We start from the raw sequence: 21,391 nt of genomic DNA on the forward strand, positions 1-21,391 counted from the left end.
CTGATCATGTATTTTGTTAAATAATTGCTGCTATGCTAAAGTATTGATTTGCTGACCACCAGGTAGGTCATTCTCAGGTCAACAGGGGCTGATTTTATATTTTGACACACACACACACACCTTTGTGGTCTCCTGTTCTCACAATTTGCCCATCCCACCACTTAACACAGTAACTGGTTAAATAATGAATTCCAAATATCTGCTGACTGAAGGAGAGAATAAAAGATTATACTATCATAATGCCCACCTCAGTCCACCCCAGATGACTGTCAATATTCATAATCAAAAATACTTTTTCCCTCTTGCTACAACAATATATAAAGAAAGTCTCTCCATAATACTCTATTCAAGTCCCCTGTTAAACAGAAATACTCTATTTCCACAGGTACACATGTGGGCAGAGGAAACATGCCAAATAAGGAACGTTCCAGGATGATCATATTTTAAATTGTATTTTCTTTTTATTTTTTTATTTGGCCTTCATTTACCACAAGAACAAAGAAAATTATCTCAACCAAAGCCTGTTTCTTCCTCAGAATGCCAACCATACCCCTTAAAATGTTCAACATAACCTATCTACTAAAGCCAAAATTATCTTCATGTCACCATTTAGACCCATTAGTACACTTTTCCAGCTGAGCAGTAAAACAGTGGTGAAAACAATAGCTAACATTCACAGAGCATTACTACTTGTTCTGATACAAGTGCTTAATGTATTCATTTTTAATTTTCACCACAGCCCAATGAGGTGGACACTGTTATTATCCCCATTTTATAAGTAAATTAAAGTATAGAGAAGATTAGTAACAGCTGAGCTAAACGGCTATTAAGTGGAAGAGCTTGAATTCACATACAGGCAATTCGACTCTAGAGCTCACAATCTTAACCACTTATTACAGCAGATTCCAAGCATGTAGCTGTGAACACACAAACAAATGATAAACTGTTAGTCTCCTAACCTTGATCACAGTAGAGGTTATTACAATTTCTCTAAAAGCTGAAGAGCTTACGTTAAAGTAGATTTTTTTCACCCTAAAGATAATCACACAAGTTACCTGGAGCCGAAGGTCAGACATTTGCCTTAATAGATCCTCAAAGAGCTCTCTATCATCCTCTGGTAACTCGGAGGACAGGACCACCCCCACAAAGCATCCTGCTGCTTGCAGCATTGTATCAGGAAACATGTAGGCTCCTGCGGTACATTTCAGAACTGGAGATCTATCAGGAACTAGAGGATACAACCAGTCACAAACCTGAAAGGATTCATTAGAAGAAAAAATATATATACATATAAATGAATGAAACTGGATTTTCACTTACGTTTTAATAAAATTGTTATACTAGAAAATAAACACTTCAAAGTTGGAAACATATTTTAAAAGGCTTTATAGAACCATCAACATCAACAAATCCTCAAGAAAATTAATCCTTTGCTAGTCTGATCTTCCTGCAATAAGGACTGTGCTAAATATGCCATGGCTCCACTAATCATACAATCTTAAAGCTCATGGCCTTAACTAGCCCAGTGTTAACCAACAATGACTCTAACTTTAAATAAATAATAATCAAAGTAAATTAAGGTTTTCTTCATTATTGAAATTAGATATTCCTTTTGCGGTACATAAACTATTTTCAGGTATTATTTACTTGAAATACTTACTGAAATAATAGTATTTACTGATTTAATGCTCCTAACAATCCTGTGAAATCAGTTACTATTATTGTCATTTTATGTACAAGAAAATTGAGGCACAGAGAGGTCAATTAAGTTGCTCAGAACCAACAACTGAAAAGTGGAGCTTGGATTTTAACACATGTAGTCTGGACCAGAGAAGCTGAACAATTATTTTAATCAGAAACTCAGCACTCATAGGCCGGGCACAGTGGCTCACACCTATAATCCCAACATGCTGTGAGGCCAATGGGGAGCGGGGGGATCATTTGAGGTCAGGAGTTCAAGACCAGCCTGGCCAATATGGTAAAACCTGTCTCTACTAAAAATACAAAAATTAGCTGGGTGTGCTAGTGCATGCCTGTAATCCTAGCTCCAGCTCCTTAGGAGGCTGAAGCAGGAGAATCACCTGAACCCGGGAGGTGGAAGTTGCAGTGAGCCAAGATTGTGCCATTGCACTCCAGCCTGGGCAACAGAGCAAAACCCTGACTCAAATTAAAAATAAATAAATAAGAAACTCAGCACTCACAACGTGGAATAATTTTTTGTACTAAACCCAAGAGAACCTGACATAGCAGAATAGATTAAGTTAATGTTTATGGATTGTCTATCTATTGTGAAATAAAAAGCAAAATAACAAAAGCTCTCCTGCAGTGTCATCTGGGAAGGTCAGCTTGCCAGTACACACACAGACTTAAGCTCACATCCTGGCTGCCTAATTTATTTCTAATGCAAAACATTATTTGAGTAACCAAAATACAACTGTGCTCAACATCAAAACAGTCTTACCCACAAACTTTTAACATTTGAGTAGTTATAAATTTTAATATGTATGAGAAAAAATACACATTTCCCTTAATTTCAGTTATTATTAAGATATAACTGACAAGTGGGACAATTTAGTAAAAATATAAAGCAAGTAACAGTAGTGGTATGGAGTTGACAATAAAGATTGTAAAAGTTATTCTAAAATAAAACTTAGGAAAGGTTTTTGTTTTTGTTTTTACTATTCCATGGTTTCTTCCAGATTAACTATATCCTGGTCACCTTAATTGAACTGGAATATCACCAAATTGTCTTTAAAATACCAACACTTTATAGACCTTTCTTAGGACAGGATATTACAGATGAGTGAGTTCATCCACCATAGGCTGATTTTTCCCAGTTTCATTTTCAGAGGGCAATTTCATGTCCAATTTCTGTAACTATAGATTTAACAAGTTTAAAAAGTATGTGGTATTAAAACTGAAACCAAAAGAAAAATCTTTTTTTGAAGTTCTAGAATTCTGTCTACCTAAAACCAAAAAATCTTAATTTCCTATTTAGACCAATAGTGATTTTAACAGTGATTTTTAGTATAGGAAACATCTAACTTCTAGTATTTAGTTGGTTTGTTATTGTATTTTTTTTGATAAAAACATTCAGAAAACACATATGTTAACTCTTTTAAGGACACTCTGCTACAAATACCTGAATACAAGCAAATGAGAACCTGTTAAAGAGACTCAAATTAAATTTTGGGAGCAATTTTACTTTTCATTTAGGACAAAAAAATACACATATGAGAAAGATTAAAAACAAAATTAAAAGCACTAAGGACAAATCTGTATTAAAGTACAAGTCATTTCAATGGATGAGTGAATGTAACCATGGTACAGTATTTCTGCCATTCACTACCCCATCTCCAGTTGCTAAGGACCCAAAGATTTTTTAATTCCATTGTTACAGTGCAACACTATTAGTAGAAATTGTTACAGCTTTTATCATCCCCCACCACAAACCCCAACCAATAAGCCTACTCTTTTTAACCTTAAGGCTCCTTCCCTAAAGTAATCTACCGGAGTTACAATATTCTTCCTGCCCAGTATCAAATATTTCCTTTCAATAATGCCCTCAAAGTATCTCCCTCACACATCCCTAGTAAGCCTCAAATTGTCTTTAAACAACTTTCAAGTTGACTCCATATAAAAACTACATAAGAATCAACAGGAGAGTATACCAAAAGAGAAAATGATTAGAGATAGCCTATGCTATTACTAAACCACATTATTTGGACTGTGGACAAAACACTTGCTTTGCTTAAAAAGTGATCTTTCTTCAATGCAAACTCCTTTGTTATACTCAACGTATACTGAGTCCTCATTTCAAGAACTCATCTTCCTATACCTACATCCAATCTTTTAAAATGAGATTGTCACTGGACCACTATCTTCAGAATACCTCACTAAATCCACAGTAATGCCCTGACATCAATCTTTATGTAGCACTCTTTACTCTTGGACCAAGTGCATTCTGGTAAATTTCTCTGCTTGGACTGTTGGAATTACATCTTAAATTATCACCACAGACTCTACTTCTAAACCAGGGTCTCTCAACCTTGGCATAGTTGCGATTTTGGGCAGGATAATTTTTTTTGTTCATGAGGGCTGTCCTGTGTAAATGTGTGGCAGCATCCCTGGCCTCTATCCACTATGCTAGTAGCAATCAACCTCCAGTATGACAACCAAAAATGCCTCCAGACATTGTCAAATTTTCTCTGGGGAGGCAGAATTACCCCTGGTTGAGAACAACTGTTCTGGACCATGTGCTGGGTCTTGCCCAGTTCAGACCCTCAGCTGAGTCTTCACAACATTTGTGAATATTTACAGCTATACAGCCACAGGAATTACATAAATCCCTTTTGAAATTAAACTTACTAGGTTTCTTCTTCAGATAAAGAATTAAAAGTTTAAGGATGACCACTCTTCTCAAGTTTTATCATCACAAACTTAATACCAAAATAAAACTATTAATATACCTTTAAAAAAAAAAGACTATAAAACACAAACATTTTTAAGGCTCATAATTTCATGGAATATATTTAAAAACAAAGAATTTATTATCTTTTTGCACTTATACTGGACACATAAACATTAACAAATAAAAATGATGAAGTCTACATGTTTTTCAAATTACGCTTTCATTTTCCTTTGGCTTACCTGAAGAAACCCGGGAGGACGGTTTAGAACCGTATCAAGAGAATTATCCAAAAACCTCACAATTCGAAGGTACCCAGGATACGAAGGTGCACTAACCTCCCCTGCAGGATTTACAAAAAAAATCTGTACTCCATTTGGTATCAAAATCAATTCATCTGCATCTAGCCCTAAAGTCTCAAGAGGCGGCGGCTGAGAATGATTCCTATAAAACTCCTCTCCAACTGATGAAAACTCCCCAGAATCTGTTCCATAGGATACAGTGTAGTGACCTTCAGCAGCCTGAGGAGTGTAAGCAGGAGGAGCTTCTGCTGGACAACTTTGGGATGGTAAAGAGAGAGAAGCAGGCGCAGCAACTGCCCCTGCACTTGGAGTTGAGGTGTTTCCATCTACTTCAGCATGCTGAGGAGCTGAACTAAAAGACTGAGGCTCTGGTAATTTTTCACACATGTCTTTAGGTGGAAATTCTGGATATAACTTGGGCACCTCCTGAAGATCATTCTGTAGAGAAGTGGCAAGACCCTTCTCTAGAATTTCCAGCCTGGTGCGTACATTCTGTAGTGTTTCTTTCATTTTCTGTTGCATTTGTCTAGCAGATTCCCACCCAGGGCCTGTGTGTTCAGACTCTGTTGATGAAATGCTGATCCCTCTGAGCAGGTGTCCTATTCCTTGCTTATAGTAGTTCTTTGCTTCTTCCTTCTGACCTAATTCATCTGTATTTAGACCTTTGTTAACAAACAAAAAGGCCTTCTTATATGCTTCTCTGATGATCTTAATTTCAGCAGGTTCTCCATTTTGTGGCTCTTGCTCCATTTCTGCAAAATTGGAAACATATTTAATTATCTTGCTTAGCTATTGTTTACTTATTATCTATATCTCCTACCTGAATATATTTTAAGAGGACAAGTGCCTCGCTTATCTCTGTTTTGTCCACTATTATACTATCCTTTAAGCCTACTATCAGGTCTGTCATAAAGAAAGCACTTAATATGTATTTGATGACTGGATGAATGAAAACTCTTGGTCCAAAATACCTTAATTTAAAAACATAAGAGAATAAATCAGAATACATCTATTACATAATTTTCTTGTTCCAGTTTCTTATAATAGTTTCCTATCATACATATGATATGTATGATATATCATATCATACTGGACACATAAACATTAACAAAATGATGTAGTTTACACATATTTCAAATTATGCTTTCATTTTTCTTTGAAAAATGAATACATTTTTGTATTATGGTTGAAACAAGAATCTCATTCTAAAATTCATTACGATATAAATCCAGATTATATCCAGCCAATAAAAAATGAATTGAATCATACACTGGGGAAAACAGAAATGAAAAAAAAAAATTTGAAAGAAACTCCGTTACCTGATTTCCACTTAAAGGTGGCAGGTTACCCTACACAGCCCTGTTGTTTCCCCAAATCCCACTAAGATGACTCTAGAAAGATTATGAAAAAGGAATAACCATGTTTTTTCTTAGTGAGAAAAATACATGAATAGGTACTTCACAGAAGAAAATCTTTAAAAAGCAACTGAAAAGGTATTCAACATACTATTCCCTCAGAAAAGTGAAACTAAAATCGAGTGACACCAACTAGACACTTAACAGGTGGCTAAAATTTAAAAGACTGATTAGTGCTAAGTGTAACTCTTCTACCTTGATGGTGAAAGCTGAAAAATGATACACCATTTTGGAAAACTGGTAGTTTCTACTAAAGCTAAACATTCACCCACTCAATGACCCAACAATTCCACTTGCAGGTATATAACCAAGAGAAATGGATGCATGTGCATGCCAAAGACATGTATGGCAATATTCACAGCAACTATATTCACAAAAGGCAAATCCTTAAAACAACCCAAATGCTTACTCATTCATACAATGCAATAATACACAGAAAAAAATTTTAAACCTGATTGCCTGCAACATCAATGAATTTCACCAATTCTTTGAGCAAAAGCCAAATACAGAAGACTTCATATTGAGACCATATACTGTGATTCTATATGAATTAAAGAATGGGAAAAACTTGTCTATGATATGAAATAAATCAAAATAGTGCTTATAGGTAGAGGCTAATGACTTCGCAGGTACAGGAGGGAATCTCATGGCCTTTGGAAATGTTCTCTGTTGATCTGAGTGATGACTACAAGGGTGTACAGTGGTCCCCCCTTATTTACAGTCTCACTTTCTGTGGTTTTGGTTACCTGCAGTCAATCATGATCTAAAAATATTAAGTGGAAAATAACAGAGATAAATAATTAATAAATTTTAAATTGCACATTCTCAGTATCGTGATTAAATCTCTTGTTGTCTCTCTCTGTGCTCCCTGAGGCATGAATCGCCTCTTTGTCCAGGGCATCCATGCTGTCTATGCTCCCCTCCCATGATCACTTAGTAGGTGATATGGTTTGGCGATGTCCCAACCCAGATCTCATCTTGAATTGTAATCTCCATAATCCCCAGGTGTCAAGAGAGGGACCCAGTGGGAGATGATTGGCTCATGGGGGCAGTTTGCCCCATGCTATTCTTATGATTGTGAGTTCGCACCATATCTGATGGTTTTATAAGGCAGTTTTTCCAGCTTCTGCTAGCTCTCTCTTTCCTGCCGTCATGTGAAAAGTCTTTGCTTCCCCTTCGCCTTCTGCCATGATTGTAAGTTTCCTGAGGCCTCCCCAGCCACGCAGAACTGTGAGTCAATTAAACCTCTTTTCTTTATAAAGTACCCAGTCTTGGGCAGTTCTTTACAGCAGTGTGAAAACGGTCTAATACAGTAGCCATCTTGGTTATCAGATCAACTGTTCTAATATTGTGGTGGTTGGATTCAAGTAATTCTTTTTACTTAATAATGGCCCCAAAGTGCAACAGTAGTGATGCTGGCAATTTGGATATACTGAAGAGAAGCTGTGAAGTGCTTCCTTCAAGTGAAGAGGTTAGTTTTCAACTTAACAAGGAAAAAAATCATATGCTGAGGTTGCTAAGATCTACCATTAAGAACATATTTTCTATTCCTGAAATTGTGAAGGAGTAAAAAGAAATTATGCTAGTTTTGCTGTTGTCCCTCAAACTGTAAAACTTATGGTCAAAGCATGTGATAAGTGTATTAGTTAAGATGGAAACGGCTTAGATATGAACAGAAACATGTTCCAATTGAAAGCAATGGGGGTTCCACACAATCCATGGTTTCAGGCATCCACTAGGGGTCTTGCAACTTATCTCCCTTGGATAAGGGGGGGGGGGGGGGATACACATAAAAATTACTAAACTAAAATTTAAGATCAGGGCACTAGATGCATTTTATGCGATTCCTTAACAAAACAGATAAACAATAAAGCCATAACTCACAAGGACAAATAGGGACGATGAAGAGTCAACAGTACTTGGTGTCAAAAAAGGAGGCGGACAAGTGAAAACTCCCAAAACACACTTGAGAAAACAGATGCCTTAAACTGTCAGTGGGAAAATCAGAGATGGAGCTGCACTTACATCACATCAAAAACCTCCAAAAGCATAAGAATTGATGGAATTCAATCTTCCAGTGGAAAGGAAGTAGAGGTACAGCTGAAAAAAGAGGACTGGTTGAAAGCCTGTTTACAAATTAGCACCCTCAGATCTTTCCTACACCAAGCACTCAGGACACTGTTTCTCTACAGCCCTGAAAGACTGAGTGCTTTGATCTAGAAGACTGTAAAATAAAGTGTGGATAAGAAACTATCAGGCATGATTAAGGGTAAAAACCAAAAGCAGGGGGATTAAATGAAATGTTACACATTGATTATTGAGACCCACGGCCTTCCTCCCCACAACTTGGTAATTAGGAGTTCCGGCTGCCAGGTACCCCTCAAGAAAGGAGACTGGAAGTTATCTTCTTGAGGAATCTGATCACCACCAAGAGGAAAGACACAAAGAATAGTGATAGTGAGAGTTCCCTAAGGAAAACTGTCCAAGCAATTCACCATTCAGAAGCCATAGTTGATAGGTTCTACCCACAGAATCTCAGATCAGCTTTCTAGCGCTTCGTTCACTCACATGCACACACTCACACAGACACACACACAGCCCAGGATCACAAAACATGAGGCAAACATCCAGTATAAAAGATAAAAATAAGAGCAATGTAATTTGGTTGAAATGGACAATGTGCAAGAAAAGGAAAACTTACCAAAAAAAACCCCTATCATTTATATCAACATAAAGAAAAAGAAAATATCACATCCATAAAATAAAAAGTGGGATGCATGCACACTGAAAAAAGGATATTCAAGGGACAAAATGAACTCTGGGAAATTAAATATTTAAAAAGCAGAAAGGAAAAACTCAAGAAGGATGAGATCATACAATTATAGAAAATGCCCAGAAAGCAGAGCAAAAAGACAGAGATGAAAAATAGGCAAGAATAAATAAGAAAATTAGGACCCAGTCTATAAAGCATATCATTTGAATAATAAAACTTCTAGAAATACGGGAGGCCGAGGCGGGCGGATCACCTGAGGTCAGTAGCTGGAGACCAACCTGACCAATATGGTGAAACCCCGTCTCAAATACAAAAGAATTAGCTGGGCATCATGGCCTGCACCTATAGTCCCAGCTACTCAGGAAGCTGAGACAGGAGAATTGCTTGAACCCAGGAGGTGGAGGTTGCAGTGAGCCGAGATCGCACCACTGCACTCCAGCCTGTTGGACAGAGCGTGACTCCATCAAAAACAAAAAACAAACAAACAAAAAACAAACAAAAAAACCTCCCAGAAATAGAGAATAGAGAAAAAAATAAGGGATGAAAGAATTAAACAAATAATTCATAGAATTTCCTAGAATTGGAAAACATGAATTTCCTGATTTAAAACGACCAAAAGGTTGGGGGCAGTGGCTGACACCTATAATCCCAGCACTTTAGGAGGCTGAGACAGGCGGATTGCTTGAGTCCAGGAGTTTGAGATCAGCCTGGGCAACATAATGAGACCACCTCTACAAAGAAAACATTAAAAAATTAGCCAGATGTGCTGGTGTGTGCCTGTAGTCCCAGCTACTCAGGAATTGAGGCAGGAGGATCACTTGAGCGCAGGAATTCAAGGCTGCAGTGAGCTATGATCACACCACTGCACTCCAGCCTGGGTTGAAAGAGCAAGACCTCGTCCCTAACAAATAAAAGTAAATAAAAAAACCAATGGGCAAAAATTAAGGAAAAAAAGGAGACACCGAGGTAGGCAGATCACAAGGTCAGGAGATCGAGACCATCCTGGTTAACAAGGTGAAACCCTGTCTCTACTAAAAATACAAAAAAATTAGCCAGACGTGGTGGCGGGGGCCTGTAGTCCCAGCTACTCAGGAGGCTGAGACAGGAGAATTACTTGAACCCGGGAGGTGGAGCTTGCAGTGAGCCGAGATTATGCCACTGCACTCCAGCCTGGGCAACAGAGCGAGACTCTGTCTCAAAATAAATAAATAAATAAATAAATAAATGAGAAAAAAATATTTCACACCAACAAACATACCATGACATTTTAGAACACTAGGCTCAAAAGGATCATCTTTAAAACACTTATACAAAAAAAAAAAAGAGAGACATAAAAGTGCTAAGGAACTTAGGAACTTCTTAAAGGCAACAAAACAGAAGAAGGAAATTATATATTTAATTCATAATTCTGAGTAAAAATAGCTTCTAAACCCAGCCTAGTGACTGCTCAGTTATTACATCCTCTATTTGCTGGGTACCATGTTTTATGAAAGGAATCCCAAGACTGATGATGAGCTTCCAAGCTAACAATCAGGCAAACATTCCAGAGTGGAGTAGGAGACAACAGAAAAGAATGTTTTAAGAAAGTAAAACTGATAGAATACTTAATGTGATCGCAAGCTCTGAAAAAAGATCTACACAACCGTGAGAGTATTCAGGGTTTCATTAGTACTAATTAAAAACTGAGGATTAACTCTAGGGAAAACGATGTTGAGCAAGAAATAAAAAGTAATCATAAGGTATTAAATGTTTCAGTTTTCATTGGTGTCATAATATATACAATGAATCTGAATATAAACAAAATTATGGTACAATCATATTGAAAAGATGGGAAGATGGATGGATAAAAAGTTTATGTGCATGTGACAAAGGATGAAAGACATAAAACTTCATCTTTCCCACTGAGAAGTTAATGGACAATGCCTAAAACTGAAAAAGTACCAATATATTCGCACTGTTTAGAGTACAAAAAGACCAAAAGAATTGGGTGAGAAAAACGATACAAGCTGACTTTGGGAGGAAGGGGTAAGATTTTTCTTAAATCTATGTGTATGACAGAAAATTTAATTACTATTACATTAAAAAAAGTAAATGGAAGCTTTAGAGTAACTATGTCAAACAGAACTGTAATGCAAGCCACATATGTAATTTTTAATTTTCTAATAACCACATTAAAAAGGTAAAAAACAGGTGAAATTAATTTCAATGATAGTATCTTATTTATCCAAATATATCAAAAACATTATTTCAATATGTAGTTAATATAAAAACTTTCAGTTAAAATATTTTAGCTTTCTTTTTTTGATATGGAGTCTTCAAAACTCAGTATGTGTTTTACACTGAAAAGATATTTCAATTCCAACTAACCCCATTGCAAGTGCTCAATATTCACATGTACCTAGTGGCTACTGTTATTAGATGTAGCAATTAATTTCCTGTGATCTCATGAAAACTTATGATAGAAGAATTTCAGTGATATGAAACTATTTTAGCAGCAATCTACACTATAAAGCATCACAGAAGCATCACAGAAAGCATTCATTAAAATTGGTCTAGCTTCCGATTAATAATATAACTATACTTTCTAACCTGAAAAGCCACTAGTCGGCCTTATCAAGCAACAACTTCATGGTAGTCAACAGAATATATTCAGTAATGAATTTAGAAAATACCATATACAATTGACCATATACAGACCCAGCTATTTGCTCTACCCCACAACCCCTATCAAAATTAACAATCTCTTCTCCTGGAATTCTATCCTGTTGTGTCGTAAGACTGCCACACCTTTCCAAAGAAACCACAGGCATTTTGTACTTTATCTTCCTCAGGATACAAGGAGGCCCAGAGTAAAACAGCAGAAAGACAGCAGAGGTTAAATAGGCTTCTGTGAGTTGATTGGGAACTTCATCAGCATCATTAAGTTTGTCCAAGTGACTTGAACAGGGTCTTGAACAACACTGTGACTTGGCACCCACTTTTGTGCTACATACAATAGGACACCACTATCCCCATGCATCATTTAGAGTACTTAACATATGCTGGACAGTATGCTAGGTGTTTATCTGAATTCTTACAAACAATTCTTGAAGCAATATTACTATTAGTACTTCTTTCCGGAGAAGAAAATTGAAGTTTGAAAGCATTAATTGCCTTAGATCACCTGTTTTCTGAAAGACCCTGGAATTAAGAATTACTTTTACATTTTTTAAAGGTTATGAAAACAAAGAAGAATGTGCAACAGAGCTCATATATGGCCCCAAAAGCCTAAAATATTTACTATCTGGCACTTCACAAAAAAAGTTTACTGACCCTGCACTAGTTGACAGAATTAAATAGTCTGATTCCTAAACAAATCCTCTAAATCAGGGTTTCTCAATCTTGGCATGGTTGACATTTTGGGTTGGATAATTCTTTGTTAGCAGCATCCTGATCTCTGTCCACTGGATGCCCATAGCAGCACCCCTCCCCCATCCCAGTTGTGACCACCCAAAATGTCTCCAGCCATTGCCAAACGTACCTTGGGCAGCAAAATCGTCGCCCGCTGAGAATTATCACTCTAAACGGTCTTCAAACTGGGGACAAATAAAGTCTTCCATGGGGCATACACCAACAACATGTGTAATTTTAAGAAAAAGGCTTCCAGATCCTTTCTCCCATGAGTATTCCTCACTAAACTGAACTGCCTGAGAATATGCCCACTGTTCAGTTATCATGCTAGTTTTAATCCTTTCACAATCTTCCACTTTACGAAACAAAGGAATACTTCTCACCCACTCCTATTCTTACTATGGTACACTGCCCCAGGATGGAAAAGCCTTCCTACCAACAAACAATAAGTCAAAGGGTTCAAAGACCCTCCTTTAATTTAGGCACAACTCCCACTAACCATTCCATTAAGAAACAGATTTCCAGCAAACTTCTACTTTTAATAATTATTCTTCATTAAAATCCATCAGGTGTTTATGCTGTTCTGATCAACTATTTATAATAACTCAACCCAAAAGAAAAATTACAACTTACAAAATTAGTTATAGGAAATTTTTAAACTTAGTTTCAATTTATATAAACATTGTTATTAAAGACATGTATCACAGAGATTGATAAAAAGCTTTCAAGCATAAAAATACATTATCTTAAGATAATATTCTGTGGGGTAGGGGTGATAAAAAAGTAAAATTTTTTCAAAAAGGAAGTGTGTAAAATATAATGTATTTTAAAAATTGATGGTGATGGATATAAAACTACAAAGATACGATACTCCACTGAATACAGTTAAAAGATTGATGTACCAACATATTAAAATGTTAATATCAATCCCATGTGGGAAATTGCATCCTTTTCAACTAACGCATGATGTAAAATGCTCTAAGTTAACCAAAAGTGTGCAAGAGGGACAGTTTTACAAAAATTATTTCGGGGCTCACAAGCAAGTTAAAAGTACTGCTTTAAAAATCACTCACTACTATTATATATGGCAAAGATATAATGGACATGGTCTGTCTCTGGCCTTTAGAAGCACCAAAATTTGCTATCTTTTGTTAGGCTCTCTAAATGTGTCTGGCACTTTTCTAAGGTTATCCAATTCTCACTCTTAGAGGTTGATATCTGATTTTTAAAATGTTTTACAAATATAGAGCAGCTTGCCCAAGAACAGGGTTAGTAAATGATAGATTCAAATCAGTTCATGGATCAGAAGACTATCTGTCAAGAAAATTAAATGAGCTCTCGCCTGTAATCCCAGCTACTGCACAGGCTGAGGGCGGAGAACAGCTTGGGCCCAGAAGTTCAAGGCTGCAGTGAGTTATGACCGCACCACAGCACTCCAGCCAGACTGGGTGACAGAGCAAGACCTTGTCTCTTTAAAAAAAGAAAAGAAAAGAAAAATGAAAATGAAAATTAGATGAAATGTGTTTGATTCCAAATCTGAAAGTCCTACTATGTTTACAAGTCAGCAGGGTGAGGGAAGGGTGAAGAAAACCCAGAGTGTCCCATGGTAGAAAGTCATGTGGTTTAAATCTTCAGTAGGTAGCATTTGAAAGCAGAAGCGAGGCATAATGAAGGCACTTAGCTAGAAGCAATATTTACCTTGGGTATACCTTTATTTCTAAGCTTATTTAACATACAGTATGATGAAAGATTTCCTAAACAATGTGTCAACGGAGAGAACAAGATGGCTACTGAGAAAGAGGAGTGTGTCTGTGTGTAGGGTGGAGTGGGAGGGCTAATCCCACAGGGTTGCTTAATAACCTTCCTTGCTGCATCTCCATCTTAAAGAGAAAAAAAGGTTACACAGAGAGAAGAGCCTGGATATCCAGAGGTTATATAAGTCTAAAGGTCAATTTCAGTCTAATCTCTGGGGAATCTCAACACAGAAAGAAAAAGGTTTAAATTAAAATATCACATTTTTATTTTGGGACTGGGATTTGCTATATCCTCAGCAGTCTCAGAAAATACATTTTACAGAAATAAGGATTGTAGGATGGTGACTTTTAAAAAAGCCTATTCCATTCCTAAGCAAAATTACGTGTCAATCAAGGGTCCTGAAAAGATAAAAACCATTATCACATGATTTCACATTCTTTAATTTTTAAAGTTAAGAAGAGAAAGTCTTTGAAACGACAATCTGATGTATTAAACAGTACCTACACCAGTGTAACAGTCTTCAACAACAAACCAAAATCTGTTCCTGGATACCAGTAATTCACCTAAATTCTAATTTGTTAACGTTCTAATAAAACACATTTATTTCAACATAACTATATGTATGTGTGTATATGTCTTAAAAAATACCCAAGAGCAAAGGTAAAATTCTGAATTAAAATACCTATTTAGTTCGAGTCCATAAACATTGAAAGTAGTAACACTCTCACTTCACTCTCAACAGTCAACATTACAAACAGTCTCTAATAATACCGCATTTATCTCCCCAGAGCTAGCAGAAGTTGATCGAATGCCTACTTGGTCCTTTACCAAAAAAGCGGAGGGGGCCTTGCCTAATACCTGAATGCACCTCCCTCTGTAGCATCCCGCTCATTCTAGCTTGTTAGGGAAACTACAGACAACGACGGTTCAGAGAGTGCCACAGGTGAAGCCCACCCGAAACCACATTACAGAAAGGCTTCCTGTTTCAAACAGGTCCAATAAAGCCACGAAATGAAGGCTACGATGATAAAGAACTGAGAATCAGAAAATATTTCCATATGGGTGCGGTCTTCTATTACTTTTTTCCCCCACTTTCGGAAATGTCAAAGAAAAATTGCTACATTCTTAAAGATGAGGCCATCATTTCAAAGGCAGTAACAACTTGGAACGCAAATTCGTTAAATTAGAATACAGTAAGGCCAATCTCGAGGATCCTCGGTGGACTACTAGTGCACTTCTTTACAACTAGAAAGTGGAAAACTGGGTCAGCCCCACAGTCACGCAATAATGCCGCGTCACGAAACTGCGCATTCCAAGAGAAACTTTTCTCATGCCCAGAGTTAAGCCGGAGGGATCCTCCGCGCAGCTCAACCTCTAGGAAGCATGAAGGAACGTATTGTAAAGAGTAAAATCACGCGCAAGCCATCCCAATACAACTGTAGTTGTTCGTGGGCCTTCTTGCAGAGAAAGGCTGCCGAACCTTGACGGGGCCGTGGGCGCTGCGGGAGAGCAAAAGACCACAGAGATCTGCGAAGCCAAAGTAAACAACGAGGTTGGGGCCGCGAGAATGATCAATAGCGATGCTCCGAAAGGACCCCGCGACGGGAAGCGAGCGGGAAGGGTTCCCTCCACTCTAACAGTCCATGGGTTAGAGGCCGAAGGCTCCCTAAATACCACGTTCCGGGGAAGGGACTAGAACAACTTCTCAAACTATTCTCTCTCGAAATCGCTCCCTTCCTCGAAAGTTCCATCTCTGAGACTCGGAGGAGGCCCCGAACCCCTCCGCCCCTGTCCCGTGACCGTCGCCCGCTCAGCCTCCCAGCGGAGTCCGCCGGGCCTGGGGCGCCCACCCCGCCCACCCAGGGGACCGCGCAGGGGTGAACTCCCCCGCGCCCCACCTGCGCCTTCCAGACCTCGGGCGCCCCGGCGTCGCCTCGAGATCTCCCCGCGCGGCCGCCGCGGCACTGGCCAGCTCCCGCTCCCTCACACCGGTCACCGCTGCGCTCGCCGGGGACCGCTCCCCAGGTTCCCAAGGCCTCGCGCGCGCGCTCGCCGTGGCAACTAAGACGTTCCCAGACGCGCGCTCTCGTGACGCTCCGCGTCACGAGACCGCGCCGCCCCGCCCGTCGGCCTCGCTCCCGCCACCGGGCCCGCAGCACGCCGCCGCCGCCGCAGCCCAGGTCACGTGAGTGCCCACGGGCGCGTCTTGTCAGCGGATTCTTCGCCGGCCTGCTCAGCCTAGGTTCTGCCCACTCTGACCTTCTAAATGGTACGTGGGAGGACGTCCGGCCCCTTCGAACCCAAGAGTCACCGTAACACTCTAGAAGCGGAGAAAAGGAGCGAGGGCGGCAGGCGACAGAGAACCTCGCGAATCAGCGGTTTCGCGCAGACCCCCCCCCCAGGCACAGTCCCCTGCGGCCACGTCGGCTGCTCCGCGCCTGCGCAATCTCTTTCTCCCCCGCGAAACCGAGGCCTCCGGTGGTACTAGAAGAGAGTGTGGGCAGTGAGCGCTTGTAGCCGCTAGAGGGAGCGCTGAGCACAGTGCGCGAGAGACAACAAAGGCTGATTGTCCCCTCAATGCCTCTGCAGCCTCAGCTTTGTGACTTCTGTATCCAGAGCACAGTTAGTTTCCAAAAGCCCGCCTGCACCACGTGTTTTTAGTCTGGGTGTGTGTGTAAAGTCTATATCACTATCATAAAACTGTTAGTTCCTGACTCCAGGATACAAAGAGTAAAATCAAAATGAACACACTTTACCTTTCTTGACAAGTGTTTTTAAGTTAGTAAAATATTGTAGATGACAGACTTGTAGTCTTCAATAGGCCTGCCTTAGGAAAAAAACAGAAAAAAGAAAAAGCAGTATGAACTTGCCCTGAGCATTTAGGACCAGTTTTGTTGTTGTTGTGTTTTTGTAGTGCAGTGGCATGATCTCGGCTCACTGCAACCTCCGCTTCCCAAGTTCAAGTGATTCTTATGCCTCAGCCTCCAGAGAAACTGGAATTACAGCTGTGCACCACCACTCCTGTCTAATTTTTGTATTTTTAGTAGAGACGGGGTTTCGCCATTTTGGCCAGGCTGGTCTCGAACGCTTGACGTCAAGTTAGCCAGGCTGGTCTCGAACTCCTGACCTCAAGTGATCCGCCTGCCTCGGTTTCCCAAACTGCTGGGATTACAGGCGTGAGCCACCGCGCCTGGCCTTAGCACCAGTTAAGTGACTCTCCTAAGTATTGCAGTGACTTATTCCAGATGAATTAATCAGATTAATTAATTTAATTAGTGATGGGGACTATTGGACTGGAAGAGGGTTTTAAATGTAAAACTGTGAGCCATTTGGTACTTCCCTCAAATCTCAAAAAGGTAGCAGTCAGTCGTCCTAAAAAGCAAAACCTATTAGAGAGGAATATATTAATACAGTGGTTTCAAAATTATTTGCTCTTATACCCCCAAAGGAATCCCCAAAGACTGTGACTGTTTTCTTACTTCCACATTTTTGGATTGACCATCACAATTTCTCATCTGACTTAAATAGTTACAAAAGAAGCAACTTCTGTTTTATTGTAAATTATCATTTTAAAATAAAAAGTATGTAACTTTTAAATGTAGCCAGTGGAATCTAAATACCTATTTAATCTCTAACATCATCAATTTTTAAAACTTTGTGAACAAGCTTTCAACAGAAGGAAATTGTACATCATTTCTTTTCTTCTTGAACTCGTATTTCCATTCCATATTGTGAAATTGTATCCCAATATTTCTTTAGTCTTGCAAATATTGGCCAGGCTTGGTGGCCTGTAGTCCCAGCTACTCCAGCTACTCCAGAGGTCGAGGCAGGAGGATCGCTTGAGCCTAGGAGTTTGAGACCAGCTTGGGCAACATGACGAAACCCGTCTCTACCAAAAAAACACAAAAATTAGCTGAGCATGGTGGTCCACATCTGTAGTCCCAGTTACTCCAGAGGCTGAGGTGGGAAGATCACCTGAGCTGGGGAGGCAGAGGCTGCAGTGACTGAGATTGTGTCACTGCACCCCAGCCTGGGCAACAGAGCCAGACCCCATCCTCCCTGCCCTCACCAAAACAAGAAAGAAAATCTTTTATTGGTCGTCTACTCTACTTATTTACATTTAAAAAGTACATACATTTAAATACAATTTTAAAATTTTCCAACAGCCATAAAGATGAATGTGTTTAAAACATGTAGAATTTCTATACACAAACTTGTTATATATAGAAAACCCTAAAGAATTTACTACAACACTGTTAGAACTAATAAATGAGTTCATCAAGGGTTCAGGACAACAGGTCATTTTCATATGAAGAAGCAATCAGCATAGTCAAGAAAGGTGGGAAAAAGTATTATGGGATGTGCCGAGCACCTGAATAATAGAATGATGTTACTTTTCTGGATTTTGTGGTATCTGTAGTATTCATCAGCTTTTTAAAATTAGTAATTTTTAAATTCACTTTTATTGTTTTCCTTCAGAAGGTGATTCAAACTGTGAAAGCTGCAAGCATCACAAAACTTGGATCTGCTTATGCCAAAGGGGGGCTTGAGATTAGCAGAAAATAATTGCTTATATTTGGAAACATGTAAAAAGCCATTTTTAACATTTAATATATCTTACTGAAATAAAACAAGGCTTGGATTGTCAAATCAGATTGACAAGATTCAGAGCTTTTACCCAGTCACAAGGAAATAATGGCAACATCCAAAACCACTAACCCAGCTCCCCAGGGCTTACCCGAATTCCTGAGAACACATTCTGGCTTAGATCTAGCAGGTGAGGTCTCTGAGTAAACTGTGCCAGTGAACACTTACACAGATGGAGCTCTTTCAGTCAGGAGCTATCTCCATTTTATACTGAAATAATTATATGCTGGAGACTGACATTTTCCACTGGGCCATTCCAATATATCCATCAGTTCCAGGTTTATTTACCATAGGCCATCTAGACAGACCAGGTGTACCCTGCTTTAAAAAGCATTTCATAGACAAGGACTCCCCATTCTCTTTCCACCAGAATATACCTTGCGTGTTTACAAGGAGATTTGACTTGGTCATTTCCACTTGGCCATCTCAGGATAGGAATAATTCGCTAAAGACCAGCTGCTATCACTTAACTTCTGACCTATCGCCCTAGTCTTTTTTTCTCACCAGATCCTTCTAAAAAAATAATTCTCTAACAATAGTGAATAATTGTGGCTGAGGTCTTTAAATGAAAATTACCATCATACCATTATAGAAGAGAACAATATTTTGAAATCTTGGCACTGTTGGGGCTTTTACCCCTGGGTAATGCACCAGAGGAAGATTTAGGGAGCCGAGGGCTGTGTATTTCTTGCGTAAAGTGGGAGAAGTTTTAATGTGAAAAGAGGAGTAGGAAAAAAGATAGTAGGAAATAGCACATAAGAAATTAAGATCTGGATATTGATTATCTTATACCCCTGTAAATTTTCTGCGTACCTCCAGGGGTATGCATACCCCGGTCAAATATTTTTACATCACATACTTGCAGTGGAGAGTCTGGAACCACTAGTTCTAGAATCCAAGAGCCCAAGTTTGAAGCCACCTTCATCTCACAGTTGTTGCCACTTAAACACTCTGAGCCTGTTTTCTCACCTGTAACACAGGGATGTGATAATAGAATCTGCCTCATTAGGGTGGTTACCTAAACTAACTGAAGTAACTCATTTAAAGTTGGCACTCAAGCCAGGTGCAGCAACTCACACCTGTAATCCCAGTACTTTAGGAAGCTGAGGCAGAAGGATCACTTGAGATCAAGAGTTCAAGACCACCCTGGGCAACAAAGCAAGACCTCATCTCTAATTTTGAAAAAATAAAAAAAAAGTTTGCACTCAATAAATATTGGTAGTAATATATGAATTTCTTCTCTTCTTGCTGATATTTTTTAATGATTAGCAAAGAGCAATTTGGTTCTAAGCAAATCTGAATGTTTTTTAAAGTCTAATTGTCTTCCTTAAGATTGATGAAGTTGTTTTCTCTTGGCATAGAATTTATCTCACTGTACAAAAAATGGTAATATGAATACTATTATAACCCTGTCACAGTGCCATTAATAAAACAGTAGTATATACATACCATTATTTTGGTATCATAAATGTTCTCAGAAGAAAAATCTACTTGTTAATGGACTTTAGGAATGATATATGCCTATTTGGGTTTTAGGCATGCAGTATCCATTATACTTACAAATCCTGGGTGATTATGCCAAAGACTTTTGTGTAGAAGCCTGTAGTTTAGTTAGATGAATGTGCTAAAAGTTTCATCATAAATTATACTAGATTCAATTTCATTCAGGTTCTTATTTCTTTTATTCACATGCTGAAAATATATTATTTTTTCTTTTCATCTATTATATCATATTGTCAGTGGGTATTAGAAAACCCAGAGAGTGTATCACGTAATGATGAATATCATTAAAATGAGAAATGTCCAAATTACTTTAGCCATGAATTGAGTTAGATGTCAGGGTATCCATCTCATGAAGTGAACTTAGGTTATCACTAATGATATAACCTAATTGCTTCAAGCTCATGTTGAAATCAGTGGGATGACTCGGTGTAAACTAAAACTCCTTGTGAGTACATTATGTTGAGGGCTAATGTTTTAATAATGTTCTAAAAGTTCTACATGAGATAAGGTTTCCGACCTGTGATCTCATTACATTTTTCTTTCTTAAACTCTACATTATATGAAAAGCATGCATTTGACAAAAGATCAATAATTGTGATGTTCTTAGTAAAGTATAACTTTCCTCTTACAGACCAAATATAGTGGATGATGGGCAATCTATTGATTAAAAATGGAAAACAATTTCTTTAACATTTCTTAGTAACCTAATTTGACTTTGTACTAGCTAAATTGTATTTTTTATATTATGTTATAAATAGGCTAATGGGTTGGCTATCTTATTTTCTATTATATATATATAACAGAGCGGTGGAGTGGGATTTAAAACCAGACACCAAAATTCTTCTAAGAACTGCATTCCTTTAGGAAAATACATTGGTAAGCCACCTAGATTCAAGACGGGTCCCCAAGGACACAGGCAAAATCAGACAAATAAATGAGAGAATACTTACACAGCATTTTGTAATACTGTCACTACATTACAAATGAGCCAAGATTTGCACAAATGGAGTAGGGAATGAGAAGCAGTGAAAACTGAGAAGAGGCCAGGTGTGGTAGCCTCACGCCTGTAATCCCAACACTTTGGGAGGCTGAGGTAGGAAGATCAATTGAGCCCAGAAGTTCAAAACCAGCCTGGGCAACACGGGGAGATCCTGTTTCTAAAACAAACAAACAAAAAAGAAATTGAAAATTAGCCAGG

The 21,391-nt window shown here is 38.6% G+C and overlaps 1 protein-coding gene across 5 annotated transcripts in view; it reads right to left on the reverse strand.

Moving 5' to 3' along the window:
- Positions 1-21,391, reverse strand: part of SPART (spartin) — a 59,412-nt gene that overhangs the window by 20,899 nt on the left and 17,122 nt on the right. For 2 of the 5 annotated variants that reach the window (XR_639665.4, XM_003913765.5), the window contains exons 1-3: positions 15,942-16,197; positions 4,651-5,462; positions 1,056-1,253 (exon numbers count right to left, since the gene is read on the reverse strand). Coding sequence is in view for 4 of the 5 variants with exons in the window: in XM_003913765.5 (XP_003913814.1) it covers positions 1,056-1,253; positions 4,651-5,460 (1,008 nt within the window). In the remaining variant the exon portion in view is untranslated. Of the gene's footprint in view, positions 1-1,055; positions 1,254-4,650; positions 5,463-15,941; positions 16,198-16,302; positions 16,501-21,391 lie in introns of those variants that run through there. The other 3 variants (XM_003913764.5, XM_009191775.2, XM_009191774.2) reach the window with 3 other exon arrangements.

The sequence above is a fragment of the Papio anubis genome, chromosome 15 (genome assembly GCF_008728515.1).
Source record: "Papio anubis isolate 15944 chromosome 15, Panubis1.0, whole genome shotgun sequence".
Lineage (NCBI taxonomy): Eukaryota > Metazoa > Chordata > Mammalia > Primates > Cercopithecidae > Papio > Papio anubis.